The sequence below is a fragment of the Silene latifolia genome, chromosome 3 (genome assembly GCF_048544455.1).
Source record: "Silene latifolia isolate original U9 population chromosome 3, ASM4854445v1, whole genome shotgun sequence".
In the NCBI taxonomy this organism is placed as follows: domain Eukaryota; kingdom Viridiplantae; phylum Streptophyta; class Magnoliopsida; order Caryophyllales; family Caryophyllaceae; genus Silene; species Silene latifolia.
Window position 1 is genome coordinate 124,652,953 of NC_133528.1, and position 14,401 is coordinate 124,667,353.

Consider the following 14,401-nt stretch of genomic DNA (forward strand, 5'->3'; position numbering starts at 1 on the left):
CCAAAACAATAGGTCTTGGTATAGACGGGTGGGGCGAACAGACGGGTAAAGACCTCTAATAAAATGGGTAGGGGGACAAGGTGGAACACCCCCATGTGCTTCCCACTTTATGGCAAATGGGTATTTTGTGAGGGAAAATGGTATCCGTCTATACGTATAGACGGATAGTAATGAGAATTTGTGGTTCCAAAAACATGCAATATATGAAAGACTGTACAGTACTGTACAGAAAGCAAACCACCTTTTTCTGGATCATAATTTCAAGAAGATGCATAGTATTATTTAACCACAAATTCTCACTTTAGACGGATTGCTATTTAACCGGAAACTAAACCCCACAAGGTCCAAAGCGCTAAACACTAACACCAGAGTCTAAATTACTTGAGAACAAGAGTAGCTCAAGTGCTAAGAGCTCTTTTACCCCAGTCATGAAGTTCGGGGTTCGATTCTCACCCGCGACATAATGCGCTCATTTAAACCAAAAAATGTCTAAATTACTTAAAATAGTCTTGTAAAAGAACGATTGTAAAAGAACGATTGTATTCATACAGGTATACAACATTACAACCTATATTGTGAAAAAAATATAACATGAAATCTTCATATTATGCATACAACCATCTGATACTCCGTATGAATTTTCACACACACTAAAATTTACAGCCAAAAACTTCAAATCATATAGCTCAAGTTGGAATTGAGTGGAACTGGAGGCTTCCGCTCCCATATTGCAAGAAAGCGGTTAACTGCGCCAATAGTTCCACACAAATCCACACCCAAATTTGAATCACTCCATCAGAAAGTACATGCTTACATGGCTTCAATATTCACATTCTAATGACAAGTCTTTGGGATAATTCAACATTGGGGATGTTCTCACTTCTTAAAACAGGTCTGCAAGGAAAAGAAACCCCAAGTACACAGAATTTTACATATACCTGCAAATATCTTAGACCAAGATCCCTCGGTCTGTTTCTGTTATGTTACTATGTACAACCATAGTGCCTCATGGATATTTTTGCCAAAAAAAGAGTTTCGGATACGATTTCCTAACACCGCCAGAAAAGGGCGATGACAGACTTGTGGTGGTGGTGGAGAAGAGATAGTAAGGGTGGTAAATATAGACGAGGTGGTCGTTGAGATAAGATGTCATTAATTAACGAGGCTATACCCACTAACTAGAATTTTTTAGAAAAGAAACCCTACACAAACAGCTGCAAACACCCAAAACCGTCATAGAGCAAGATCCGTCATTCTCTTTTTGCTATGTTATTATGTACGGTGACTACCTAAAATGTCTCTGTAATTGCTCCAGTCTACTGCACAACCGAGATGCTTTTGCGATGCCTTAAATGACTGGATGCTTTACCTCGCTCAACTGATGACCTTGGAGTTTGTTCACCACTCCTGACTGCGTCTCTTAGGGCATTTGAGGACCGAGGGAGCAAATTGCACCCAATTTTCCAAGTGGCAAAGCGAGGAGAGCTAAGTGAACTGTGTGATTTGCTTACTTTTCTTACCTCCTGCTTTATTTTACCAAATTCTTGTTCCAGCTCCTCAACTCTACATCTCATCCTCTCCATGTCTTCTTTTAAACCTCGATTATCATGCACCACTGGAACCCATCCATCCCTTTGTATGATCTGACCCCCAGTTTCATTTTGTCCAGTATTAGGGTTTGTTGGGTTGTTTTCAGCGTCCAAAACATGGAGACAACCACCAAGTGCTGTTCTCAGTTGCATTTGCTCGAAAAATAGGACCTGAAGAACAACTCTAAGAGGTAGTCTTTCGTTTTGTGATGCATGAGCACATGCATCAATGGAGAGTTTCTGACAGTCAATAATATTGCAAAGTTGTTCCTTCTCCGAGTCTGAAAGCCAGGGATGAGCCTGCATGAGCCATGACGATAGTTAAATTTATACCAAACCAACATAACCAATATAAGGAAAAAAGATGATGTCTTAAAAAGAACATTGATGCCATGTCATGGTGTAGTGTCATTGGGTGATTCACGATCTGGGTTCAAAACAGCCGTCATCAATGCTACGATTGTGGCTCCCTTTACAATCAAAAAATAAAAAAAATAATACTGGTGCAGAAGTATATGTACAAAAATGTGAAGATTTCTAATTCAACTAATCTACAATCTAGATGTACCAACTCTTCAGTGAATAAGTAACTGCTGTATGCCTGTACTCATGGCCAACTGGCCAAGGTGGAGCTTCAAAAGGAGCTATACAGTAATCACAACAAGAAAACTGCCTTCCTTTCAAAGAGATATAGAGAGACCATTCCACTTATACGCCATCACTTACGTACTCCTATAACAATTTTCAAGTCTCCAGCAGTACAGCAAACAAAGTGAGATAAAGTTAACCGTGACTTCGTGAGTAAATTCACTATCTTTTCTATATTTTAAATCACACATTGAGCTATTGATCTCGTCATTAAGCATGGCTCGCTAAAAACTCCCTATTTTTACTTTGAAACATAATGGAATAAGGTAAATGGTTCACTATACTATGGAATTGCAGCCTGATGATGCAATTCTGGACCAATTATCATTACAGGTCATTCAAAAACACAGCCTCTTTGTACAAAGAAGCGAAGGTTGTGCAACACACACCCCTCCGCCCTCAATAAAGGAGCCATTGAGGCGGTGTGTTGTTAGTTTCTATTTGGTCTTTCACGGGAACTGGAAATATGTGCAGAAAGACAAACCTTGAAATATATATCAAGAACCCTATATAAGCCATCATGCAAAGATCTTGAATCTTCTGGAAGAACCTCAGCAAGGGCACGTAGCTTCTCAGGTTTTAAGTTCACATCGGATGCAACCTCTGCAAGATAGTTGTCAACCAACTTCGCCACCTGACTCAGTGGTTCAGAAGGTAGTGATGCTTCAGGTGAACCTGGAGAAAATGCAGGGATCCTCGGATCTGACATTAGAAAATGATGCATAATCCTCTCAACACAATCCACATCATATAAGGTGTCAGAATCTGCGTAAGTAGGTATCAGAAGTCCATCTATCGTTGCTAACTCCAGTTGCATTCCAATCGTTCGCTCTAACATGTCCTTACACTCAGCACTAACGCCCAAAATCATGGCAGTCCGAAGGAGTCCCAACAACAACCCACAATAAGACCTGTCCTTCTTTTCTGGAAGTAACCTTACTATTGTTTCTATCAAGCCTTTTTGATCGACAGTTGCAGGTGTCATGCTCAGGCTGGCCATTGTCCTTGTTTTGCCACCCCGACCATGCCATCGTCCTAAGCCCGGAAGGTACTTCCGAGCGTAGTACATTATAACACCAGCTATATTTTCAGGTCTTATCCCTCTTTCCTGCATCCTTTTAATGAGTTTTTCAAATACATTAATGCAGAGAAATGAGATATCTTCATACCACCAATCAGACTCTGAACTTCTGATTCTTGCACCAGTGTTGATTCCGTTCCAAAGGATGCTTCCACCTGGGCTTTGCAAGCTACCATACATCATCATGGGCCATCCAAACAAGCTTGGATCTGTACAGACCATGGTGCATATGGAATTCAAGCATTTGTCGATAATATGTAGTTTATCCCCCCATGACATGACGGGTTCAGCACTCTGAAGGGCGACAATACAGTCCTTCCAATTCCGTAGTATATTCTTGTGGAAGAAACTATCGCATTTTGATAACAAGTTATCTTCTCCAAATTGATCCGTCATCTCTAGATAGTCTGCAGCACAGTAAATCATCATTATGTTCCTTGGAGTCAATTCTATCCGAACGCCATAGCAGAATTTTGCAGCAATTAAAAAAGTGTCAGGGCCCCCAGGGTATCCTTCCAGAGATACAGTGGGAGATTGCTCGTGTAGTTGGCGAGATGCACTGATTTCTTTATCCATTTTACCACATCTTGATACAAGAGGAAACTGTCCAAAAGCACTAAGTCATTATTAGTGTCGTACAACAAGAGCATCTAATAGAATACTCTATTAAATGGCCTTTTAACAGTGTATGTGATGTAGAATGAATGGTACTAACAGTAACACATACAACTAAATTCACAAGAAATTTAGCTGTATCATAATCGTCATTATCCCATTGTCTTCAAAGAGGCTCTCCCTCACGCTAGATAGCCACAGGGTGTCTGAACTCTTATGTACTCAACCTCAGCTCACTATGACATAGACATTATTTTGCAATTGACCCTTAGCCTAAAGTGTCAACGAATTACTACATTTTCACGGAAGTGTTTTACAAACAATTTTAAGTTAGTCTATTACGGTTCAAATCCAAAACATCCAGTGAATCATTGGCAGCAACAGAATGGATAATATTACATAACATCAGAAAAGTCCAGATGGAAAACTACAAAGAGGTGGCAAACCTTGTGAAGATGAAAATTCACTTCTTCCACGACAATAGTAACATCACTTGGCAGACCTGCATTGCAGAACCTGTCAACATCATGTGAAAACCACATTATAGGGATTCCAAAAACTAAAATAATTATATAACTCACTCTTAAGACAACAAAAGATCTTCAATTCTGACTAGAAATTCCACTAAACAAGATAATAAAAGAAAAAAAAAAAAAACCATTTTAATCAAGACCCTCAAACATAAAATTTGTCCCTAGTCGACATAAAGATGCAATAGACATGGATGAGGACCTGATAGCACTAGAATTTGACAATCATACACTCAACGAAAAACCAATTGGCTGCTCGCACATAATTTTTTCTTTCTTCACGCTATCATAATTAGGAATCCTATAATCCTTCCTATTCTTCACATAAATTATCTACTTACTCCCTCCGTCCCCATCATTTGTTTACCTATTTCATTTTTTGTGAGGGGTATTTTAACAATGAAAAACATGTTCTTCTAAAAGAAGACATCTAGTACAAAGTCTGTGCTGCAACACTGTAAAACCCATATACAAGGCATAACTGCATACCAAGTTTCGAAAATCGAAACTACTGCAAGCAACCTCAAGCCAAAGAGGGTACTACAAAAAAAAAAAAAAAAAAAAAAAAAAAAAAAAAAAAAAACAGTTTTAACTTTCACATTGTAGATCATCACAAGAATATAAATTAGAAAATCAGAGAAAGAGAGAATACCAATCATTTCCGTCACGACGAAATTCAACAATTTTAGCAGCAGGAGCCATTGATTGAAATTTGAAAACCCACAACTTTTTCCCCCTTTCTTCACTAGAAATTCAACTTGGGAAAATTTTATAGTACACACATGAACAACATTGACAACATTAATGATATATAGGAGTACTTGATAATAATAAATAACTACCAAACAACAAGGGATTAATTAGGCGTGGAAGTTCCATACCACATTACCACTACGGCACAAACTCACTAACTTAGCTATCTTTGTTGTCTCAGCATCCACCTAACAACCCACTATATCTAAGTCAACCCATTTTCATTTTCTTTTGTTTCGGGTTTTTGTTTATAATGTACGGGAGCGGTATTCGAACTTGAAAAATACAGTTATGTAACTTTTGGGTATAGAAAAACATGTAAATTTGGAATTTAATGGGGATAGTGGGTTTTTGGGTAGGAAATGTATGATTTTGGGAGGAAAAAAGAGGTGGGTATGTAGTGTGTTGTCGTTGGTTTAGGTGATTTAAGGAACTTTACAGGTATGATGACAGGAGAATTGAAGAACAAGCAGTTATGTAATGGAAGTATGGTATGGTCCAACAGTTTGGGAGTATTTGAGGCTTCTTTTTGGATTGTTTGGATTTACGCTAAGAATCTATATGATGAAAAAAAATGAGAGTGATGAATTTTGCTACGATCAATGACGCGTGGTTTACTAGTACATGGTTTGTTGGACTTGTGTCATCAAATTTGGGACTTTTGTGAAACAACCGTCTTGGGTAAAATCGTTTTTAATAATGTACAAAATTAGTTTTCTATAAGAGCATCCCCTACTACTAAGAGAATAAAAATTCTCTTAATTTTTCCGCCTAAATAAAATATCCTCTTAATTGGGCCTTTTTTAGATACTCTAATTAACTTGACAAATGAGCTATAAATTGATAATCTTAAATAATATTTCCCTCCCTATTTTAAAACTACCTCAAATAATATTTTCGACTCTATTCATTTTTATTATACTATCAAATTTTCTCTCTTTTCTTACTCATTGAAAATAACCGTGTCTTGTACAATTTTCCCACAAACAGAGAAGGTAAAATACGTTCAATTGGAGTATTAATTACGAAGTTGAAAAGATTTAACTTTATCACATAATAACGATTATAACCCTAATTAAATATATTGCGTTTCTAGAGTTCTATTTGCTCGATTGAAAAATTCAATACCTTTTATTTTAAGAAAGTTGTCTGTTTCAAGACCGTTATTGTTCATGATTAAAGATTCGAATTTTCGACCACCTTAAATATTTGTTTGCCCTCTTTAAAATTATAACTTGTTCGTACTCTTTTGTTGCATTGCAAAGATAAATGTGTGAAGAATAAGAATTTTCTAAACTTTTATTATTCCTATTACTCCCGAGCTATCATTATTTGAATTCTCCGCATTATAACTGCAGTAATTCCTTTAGCTATGTCTTAACGTTAAATACAATTATGTAACTTTTATATTTTATTTTACTCTATAGATATGCCAAAACTTAAAATGCCGTGCATTTGCACGGGACCTACCCTAGTTAGCAATATTAGTTCTTATTATTGTCAACAAGAACTTTATTTAAAGAGTTGATCTACTAAATGATAAAGTTGGTTCTTAATTTTAAGAATTGAGTTCTAAAATAAGAACTAGATTGCTAAGCATGTGGAAATGTGATGACCAATGACCATGACATAGAAAATGTAAAGTGTCTATAAACTTTGTCTATTTCCAAGAAAAAAAAGTTTCTCTATTGTGGATTAAAGTTCTTAAATATTGGAAATAGACAAATATGATATGGCATGAGAAGAATTTTATATAGAGTTCTTCTATTGCTATTGCTCTAAGGTGATTTTACTCTAATACACAGTACTACTGAAATATCCCGTTTTAGAATAAACTTGTCATTTCCAATTAAAGGTCACACTTATAAATTATAGAAATACAAATATGCAGAAATCGAAATATTACAAACAAAATCGAAACGTAATGAAAGACGAGGTCAGCTCAACCGCCGCAAGTTCACGACCCGGGTAACACAGAAACTATTGTAAAGGTGCCAAGTGTATCGGCTGGAACACCGGACCAATACAGATGCCAACTACCGTTCGGACGCGGCAGTGGAGGGTATCAGACCCTCTCGCAGGACTCTGGAAAGACATACTCATACTCCCATATATAGCTTCCATACGAGCAAAGAGATTGCCGGGAGAGGTGGTGGTGAGTATGGTCAGCCGCGCTAACACCACTTGTTAGATCTTCATGAATACGTCGACGATAATTGATACTGTCGTTTCGTACCAAAAATAAAATACCTAAGTACAACTAACAGAAGTCAGCGGTAAGTAGGGTCGATCTCCACAGGGAGGCTAAGTTGCTATTTATCTGTCTAATTCAGTCTGTCAGGGTGTCACAGGAACGGGGGTTTTGAATCGATTGTGTTAACTAAACTAAAGACTAAAGCAAGGGAAATAAAAAGGAGAAATTAACAAAAGAAAAGGGAGTATGCTAGGAGTCGGTCTACCGTGGCAGCTATCAAATCTTATACTATTGGGAATACTGAGGCGATTAAACTATTGATAAGAAGAGCTATGGTCGTCACCTTTCGGTCCTTAAACCGCCCTAGAGCGTAAACAGCTTAACTTTCGCCCTCACTGCAATACCCTATTGTAATTAAGCAAGCCTTCCCTTCCAATCTTTCGATCTAGGTCGGGGTTAACTAAATTTATGGTCTCCTGCATGCATTCATTCGACCGGATAACAATTAAATTGCCTAATACAATTCCTATCGCAAGACTAATCTATTCAAGTCAGTTAAAACATCGCTACCACGGCTTCCCTAATCCTAACATACTAAGGAAATTAGCTATGCATGATAAAATAAACAAGAACAAGAATTAAGAGAGAATTAAACATTAAATTAAGAAAGAAAAGGGAAGAAATATTACTGAAATAATGATCCGGAATAAAAAGCAAAGTATGATGTATCGTTCAAGAGAAAAGAGAGAGTCGAGTGTCTCCGGATAAAAAGAGATGCATAAACTGACGACCTCACTCCTATTTATAAGAAATTAGGAGTTTAATTAAACCTAATGACGGAAAATAACTAAAAAGCCCACCGTCAACCAAAATCCACTCGATCGAGTAACTAAATCACTCGATCGAGCAAAGGCATAAAAGGAACTGGTCGATCGAAAGGAAAAATAGTCGATCGAGTACTTATCCATCCTAAACCACTCGATCGAGAAGAGGTGGCTCTCGATCGAGCAAATGGGCTCTCGATCGAATAGAAATAGTTCTCGATCGAGCACTTCTCAGCGCGTAATTCCTGCTTCGCGCACTGAACTTCAAACGGCTGCCATTACTTCGTTACTTGGACAAATAGGGCGTGGTTGGTGGCGTTGGAAAGCTAAGAGGATAAGCTTTCACCTCCAACTGGAATCACCTTAATAGCTGTTGTAGAACTCGAGATATGGCTCTTATAAGCAGGAACTAGCAAATTGAAGCACTCTCTTGGCTCGCCTAACTTCCTTACTCCAATGCGCATCTCAAAATAGCTTCATTCCCGCTCCAATTTCACTCTTCCTCCAAATGCATGCTAAAAGGATGGTAAAAGGCTTGATTTCACTACTTTTGGATCCATACCTGCAAATAAGACATAATAACCCAAAGTAGCATATTCGGGGCATTTCGTAGCATAAAACTACGGTAAAAGCATAGAAATACGTGAATAAAATAGGCTAAAAAGACTATATAAAATGCACGTATCAAATCTCCCCAAACCAAACCTTTACTCGTCCCCGAGTAAACTAAAATGCAACTAATGGAACGGAAAAGATAACTCAGAGCTAGCTACAAATGCCCACTTAAGCCAATTTAATGCAGACAAACTAACACCTATAGCTAAACAGTCAAATGCAAACGAGTTATAAGATGTTTATAATAAAACTGAACCGTCGACCTTGCAAGACCTTAAACAATGGACTCTCACGGGTCACTCTTCTCTCATGAAGCAAAGGGTAAGCAAATGAATGTAAGAGAGAAGAAGAAAAATAGTCGCTCACCTAGACTACGACCCACATAAACATGCATGCAACTAATATGATAGACAATTCTAACTACCAAACATACATTCCAACCAAACAAGGTCCTGTCACAGCCGAGGGCTTACAAAAATATGGTAAAGTGAGGCAATGGGTAAGAAAAGGCAAAACATTTATGGGAATGTGGAGGTATAGGTGATCAAGCTAGTACCTAGACAAAACCATATAGCAGCATCCACTTCCAACTCAATTATGAAATAAGCACAATGCCCTTCATTTGGCATAAAATCTCACCAAACCAAACCAAACATACTCCTCAAATGATATAAGATAGAATATAGGAATGAAACCGACTAACAAACAACATTTTTTTTCCGGATTTTTTCAATTTTTTTCTTTTTTTCATCACGTTTTTTTTTTCGGTTTCTTCTTTTTCATTCCTTTTTTTTTCATTTTTCTTTTTCTTTTTTTTTTCAATTCTTTTTTCACGTCTTATTTTCTCATCAACCTCCTTTTCTTCATAAATTACCAACTCCGAATCAACAGAATACGCGCCAACATTTGATACAATAGACAATACACCGCAGAACAATCTAAACTAGCTTGACAAGGCAGGCTAAATTTGGAATGTAGCTAAAGGTCAACAGGCAAATTTGGCTAATGTGGAGTTTATGGGTAAAAATGAAAGAAAGGGAAATTGTAAGCACCTCCCTGCATGTGACACCAACCACTAACCCGAATGTATGTAGGCAAAAAGCAATTGAATTTCATATACGTGCAAATTGATGAACATGTTATGCAAGGAGTAACTACTCACAATCCTACATGAAACCGGTCATAAATGGCACCAGTTTATAAGACTCTAAATCTTAGAAATTATAAGTAGGTTGCCAAAATTTCAGGTCAAGTCTATTCGTTCAGCTAAATTAAACATTAACTCGTAGATATGCAATAAGACAAAGCTAATAAGACAATTAATTCAATGCAAGGCTTAAGCAAAAGGACAAATATAGAGCAATTTCATCATGGAAATCGACCGTTCCGACTCAACCTATATGCAAAAATAAACATGAAATTTTTTGAATTTTATAAACAATTTTTCAAATTTTTATTGGATTTTTATGCATTTAAACAAAAATAAACAACAATGCAAACATAAATAACGTGATAACAGAAATGCATTAAAAACAATATGCGGACACAGATATGGATGCATAACCTCCCCAAACCAAACCGTACAATGCCCCCATTGTACCAAAACAAGGAAAGGAAATGCAAACTGAAGGAGAAAGAGAGTAAAGACGGAAAAACTCACAAAATGCGCGAATAAAGGGACCTCCCCAAACCAGCCAGCAACATGGGAGGTTGCTAAAGGTCCGGAAAACCGTCTCAGTAAGCTAATTAAAGTCAAATACACTCGATATCCGTCCAACAGTGGTCGATCGAGTGAGTGGGCATCTAAGAACTGCTCGATCGAATGGTGCTGTGGTCGATCGAGTAGTTCCAGTTCTGCAGGTGGTCGATCGAGTGGAATATCTGCTCGATCGAGTGAATTTGGCAGCACAAGTGCTCGATCGAGTACAAAAAGTACTTGATCGAGTACTTCTCATCGTATTTCCTGCAAAAACGCAATGTAAACAGCCCGTAAACTAACTAGACAAGTAAACTGAGATAGTCTATGGTATAAAAACCATTTATTACAACTTAAGGTAAATAAAAATGCAGAAATAAATCGCCGGGTTGCCTCCCGGGTAGCGCTAGCTTCAGTCAGGTCCCAGCTCGACCTTCTATTCTTCGAGCCACTCAAACTAATCACAATCAAAACAACTCAAAGCGCGCAGCAACCTGTCAAATAGCTGCGCATGTGCTACACAACAGCATAAGTAGCACCAAAGTGGAATCAAGAAATAGGAAATGAAAGTGTTTAACTTTTTAAGCCGAACAAATTTCCTATGAGCGCTCCTAAATTTATCCACAAAATAAAGGAGCGCGGGAGCAATTGTCAATATATAAATGTCCCGATTCAGATTAGCAAACTTGAAATGATAAGGACGGTGAAAATTCGTTAAATTATGCGTCCACATATGAGAGGGTGTAGCATTAAAAGAAGGAGCACAAATTAAACGAGGCAATATACTGTTAAAACAAACAATAATGAAATTATCGCTTACTACCTCGGGTTGGTCGCTCTCAACGACGAAATCACTGACAAAGGAATGGATTACCTCATCCGGGCTAGGAGCAATTACCGTCTCAGCTGCTTCTTCATCAACCTCCTCAGTGGAATCCATCCCGTAAATCGCAGCTTCAAGTGTATCCGACTCGGCTGTGAATAAGGGAGGTTCACCGTAACCTTCATCATCGTCAAACTCGTCATCCAAAATGAACCCAAGTGACGAATTTAAGCTCCCAATGGCCAACTCAGTCGATCGAGCAAAATAATCACTCGATCGACCACTTTCCTCCCGCATTTCACTCGATCGAGTAACAAAATCACTCGATCGAGAACTATCCTCCTGCATGTCACTCGATCGAGAAGAGATATTACTCGATCGAGGACTTTCTTCCTGTACAGCGCTGATATCCTCGCATACACTCTGGAAATACGATAGAAATTCTTCATCCGAAATATAGAAATCATTTTCAGCATCGGGCAACGCGGGTTCTTCATGGGAAAAACCGCTCTTGGTCAAGTACACCTCTTCTGGTTGCCGATCATTCAACCCAGCTGTTAACCGAGCAATTTCAGACTGCAGCTCAGTGACTTGAGCATCCATATATCTATCATATTCTAGAATTAAGGATTTCAGCTCCGCGATTTCTTTTTTCAGTGTATCACGAGGATCTTGTTGCGGTGGCCATTGATGGGGTGGATGTGGCGGCACAACTACAGCTGCATTGTGCTCAGCAGCACCACATCCCCAAGATTTCTTCCTTTCCCAACTAGAAGGTTTTTCAGCTTGGGCTTCAAACTGAGCAATTAGTCGGGAGACAGATGTCATCTTGGCAAGAGGGATCGAAGGTACTCAAGCCTTCCCTTCGATAATCTCCCTCAGTAGCCTGTCTAATAAACCTGTAAGCCTATCAAAACAACACTAAAGAAAAAGATAAGAACAGCCTCAAGGTACTTAGTCTTCCCTTGAGGCGAAAGGACAAACAAAATAAAACAGATAAAAAGCGTCGCCTCCCCCAAGAACGGCGCCAAAATTTGATCTTTGTCGTTTCGTACCAAAAATAAAATACCTAAGTACAACTAACAGAAGTCAGCGGTAAGTAGGGTCGATCTCCACAGGGAGGCTAAGTTGCTATTTATCTGTCTAATTCAGTCTGTCAGGGTGTCACAGGAACGGGGGTTTTGAATCGATTGTGTTAACTAAACTAAAGACTAAAGCAAGGGAAATAAAAAGGAGAAATTAACAAAAGAAAAGGGAGTATGCTAGGAGTCGGTCTACCGTGGCAGCTATCAAATCTTATACTATTGGGAATACTGAGGCGATTAAACTATTGATAAGAAGAGCTATGGTCGTCACCTTTCGGTCCTTAAACCGCCCTAGAGCGTAAAAATGTGACTTAACTTTCGCCCTCACCGCAATACCCTATTGTAATTAAGCAAGCCTTCCCTTCCAATCTTTCGATCTAGGTCGGGGTTAACTAAATTTATGGTCTCCTGCATGCATTCATTCGACCGGATAACAATTAAATTGCCTAATACAATTCCTATCGCAAGACTAATCTATTCAAGTCAGTTAAAACATCGCTACCACGGCTTCCCTAATCCTAACATACTAAGGAAATTAGCTATGCATGATAAAATAAACAAGAACAAGAATTAAGAGAGAATTAAACATTAAATTAAGAAAGAAAAGGGAAGAAATATTACTGAAATAATGATCCGGAATAAAAAGCAAAGTAACAGTGTATCGTTCCAAGAGAAAAAGAGAGTCGAGTGTCCGGATAAAAAGAGATGCATAAACGACGACCTCACTCCTATTTATAAGAAATTAGGAGTTTAATTAAACCTAATGACGGAAAATAACTAAAAAGCCCGGCCGCCAAAGCAAAATCCACTCGATCGAGTAACTAAATCACTCGATCGAGCAAAGGCATAAAAGGAACTGGTCGATCGAAAGGAAAAATAGTCGATCGAGTACTTATCCATCCTAAACCACTCGATCGAGAAGAGGTGGCTCTCGATCGAGCAAATGGGCTCTCGATCGAATAGAAATAGTTCTCGATCGAGCACTTCTCAGCGCGTAATTCCTGCTTCGCGCACTGAACTTCAAACGGCTGCCATTACTTCGTTACTTAGACAAATAGGGCGTGGTTGGTGGCGTTGGAAAGCTAAGAGGATAAGCTTTCACCTCCAACTGGAATCACCTTAATAGCTGTTGTATAACTCGAGATATGGCTCTTACAAGCAGGAACTAGCAAATTGAAGCACTCTCTTGGCTCGCCTAACTTCCTTACTCCAATGCGCATCTCAAAATAGCTTCATTCCCGCTCCAATTTCACTCTTCCTCCAAATGCATGCTAAAAGGATGGTAAAAGGCTTGATTTCACTACTTTTGGATCCATACCTGCAAATAAGACATAATAACCCAAAGTAGCATATTCGGGGCATTTCGTAGCATAAAACTACGGTAAAAGCATAGAAATACGTGCATAAAATAGGCTAAAAAGACTATATAAAATGCACGTATCAATAATCCTTGAAGCCTTCACATATATCTTCATAAGCATAATTGAGAGTCTCAAAGCCAACGCTCTCGGCAAAGCCTTTGAAAGCACACATGTTCTTAACCAGGCCGACGACTAGATAGAGTCGCATAATTCGGGAAGAAAGCTCCGCAGAAGGCACGACTGGGGCGCCGACAAAGCTCGACCTGAAGGGATTCTTGGTGTAGGCACTGAAAATTTATTAAAGTGCCGGATAAATAAAATAAATTGATTATTTTGAGTTAATACTAAATTTTAGCTCAATTTAATTATTTTGCCTCGATTAAATGAAATTCGAGTCGATTCGGATTACAAAATGGGTATTCAGCTCATTAAACCCAAAAGACGATCAAATTGGGCCAAGCTCACTAATAAACCCATAAAGGGCCTGTGAATGCCAAAGTCCACCAAGGGGAATTAAAACTCTATAAATAGAGTCATTCTCAGTCATTTCAAGGGGAGAAATCATAATCATAAATTTCAGAGAGAAG

At 38.4% G+C, this 14,401-nt stretch overlaps 1 protein-coding gene across 8 annotated transcripts; it reads right to left on the bottom strand.

The window, feature by feature from the left end:
* Positions 1–524: 524 nt before the first annotated feature.
* On the bottom strand, positions 525–5,781 carry LOC141647970 (BTB/POZ domain-containing protein At3g44820). 8 transcript variants are annotated; one of them, XM_074456364.1, is made up of 6 exons: positions 5,345–5,781; positions 5,116–5,220; positions 4,953–5,003; positions 4,380–4,449; positions 2,722–3,921; positions 525–1,889 (listed from the first exon to the last, which is right to left on the bottom strand). In XM_074456364.1, exons 2-6 carry the CDS (start codon positions 5,163–5,165, stop codon positions 1,317–1,319), a joined length of 1,944 nt encoding a protein of 647 aa, XP_074312465.1. In that variant the 5' UTR covers positions 5,166–5,220; positions 5,345–5,781; the 3' UTR covers positions 525–1,316. The 8 variants fall into 8 exon arrangements, with proteins under 8 accessions (XP_074312465.1, XP_074312464.1, XP_074312469.1 ...); XM_074456363.1 differs by having other exon boundaries at positions 5,116–5,781; XM_074456368.1 differs by lacking the exon at positions 4,953–5,003 and having other exon boundaries at positions 4,380–4,435; positions 5,345–5,780.
* Positions 5,782–14,401: the final 8,620 nt, after the last annotated feature.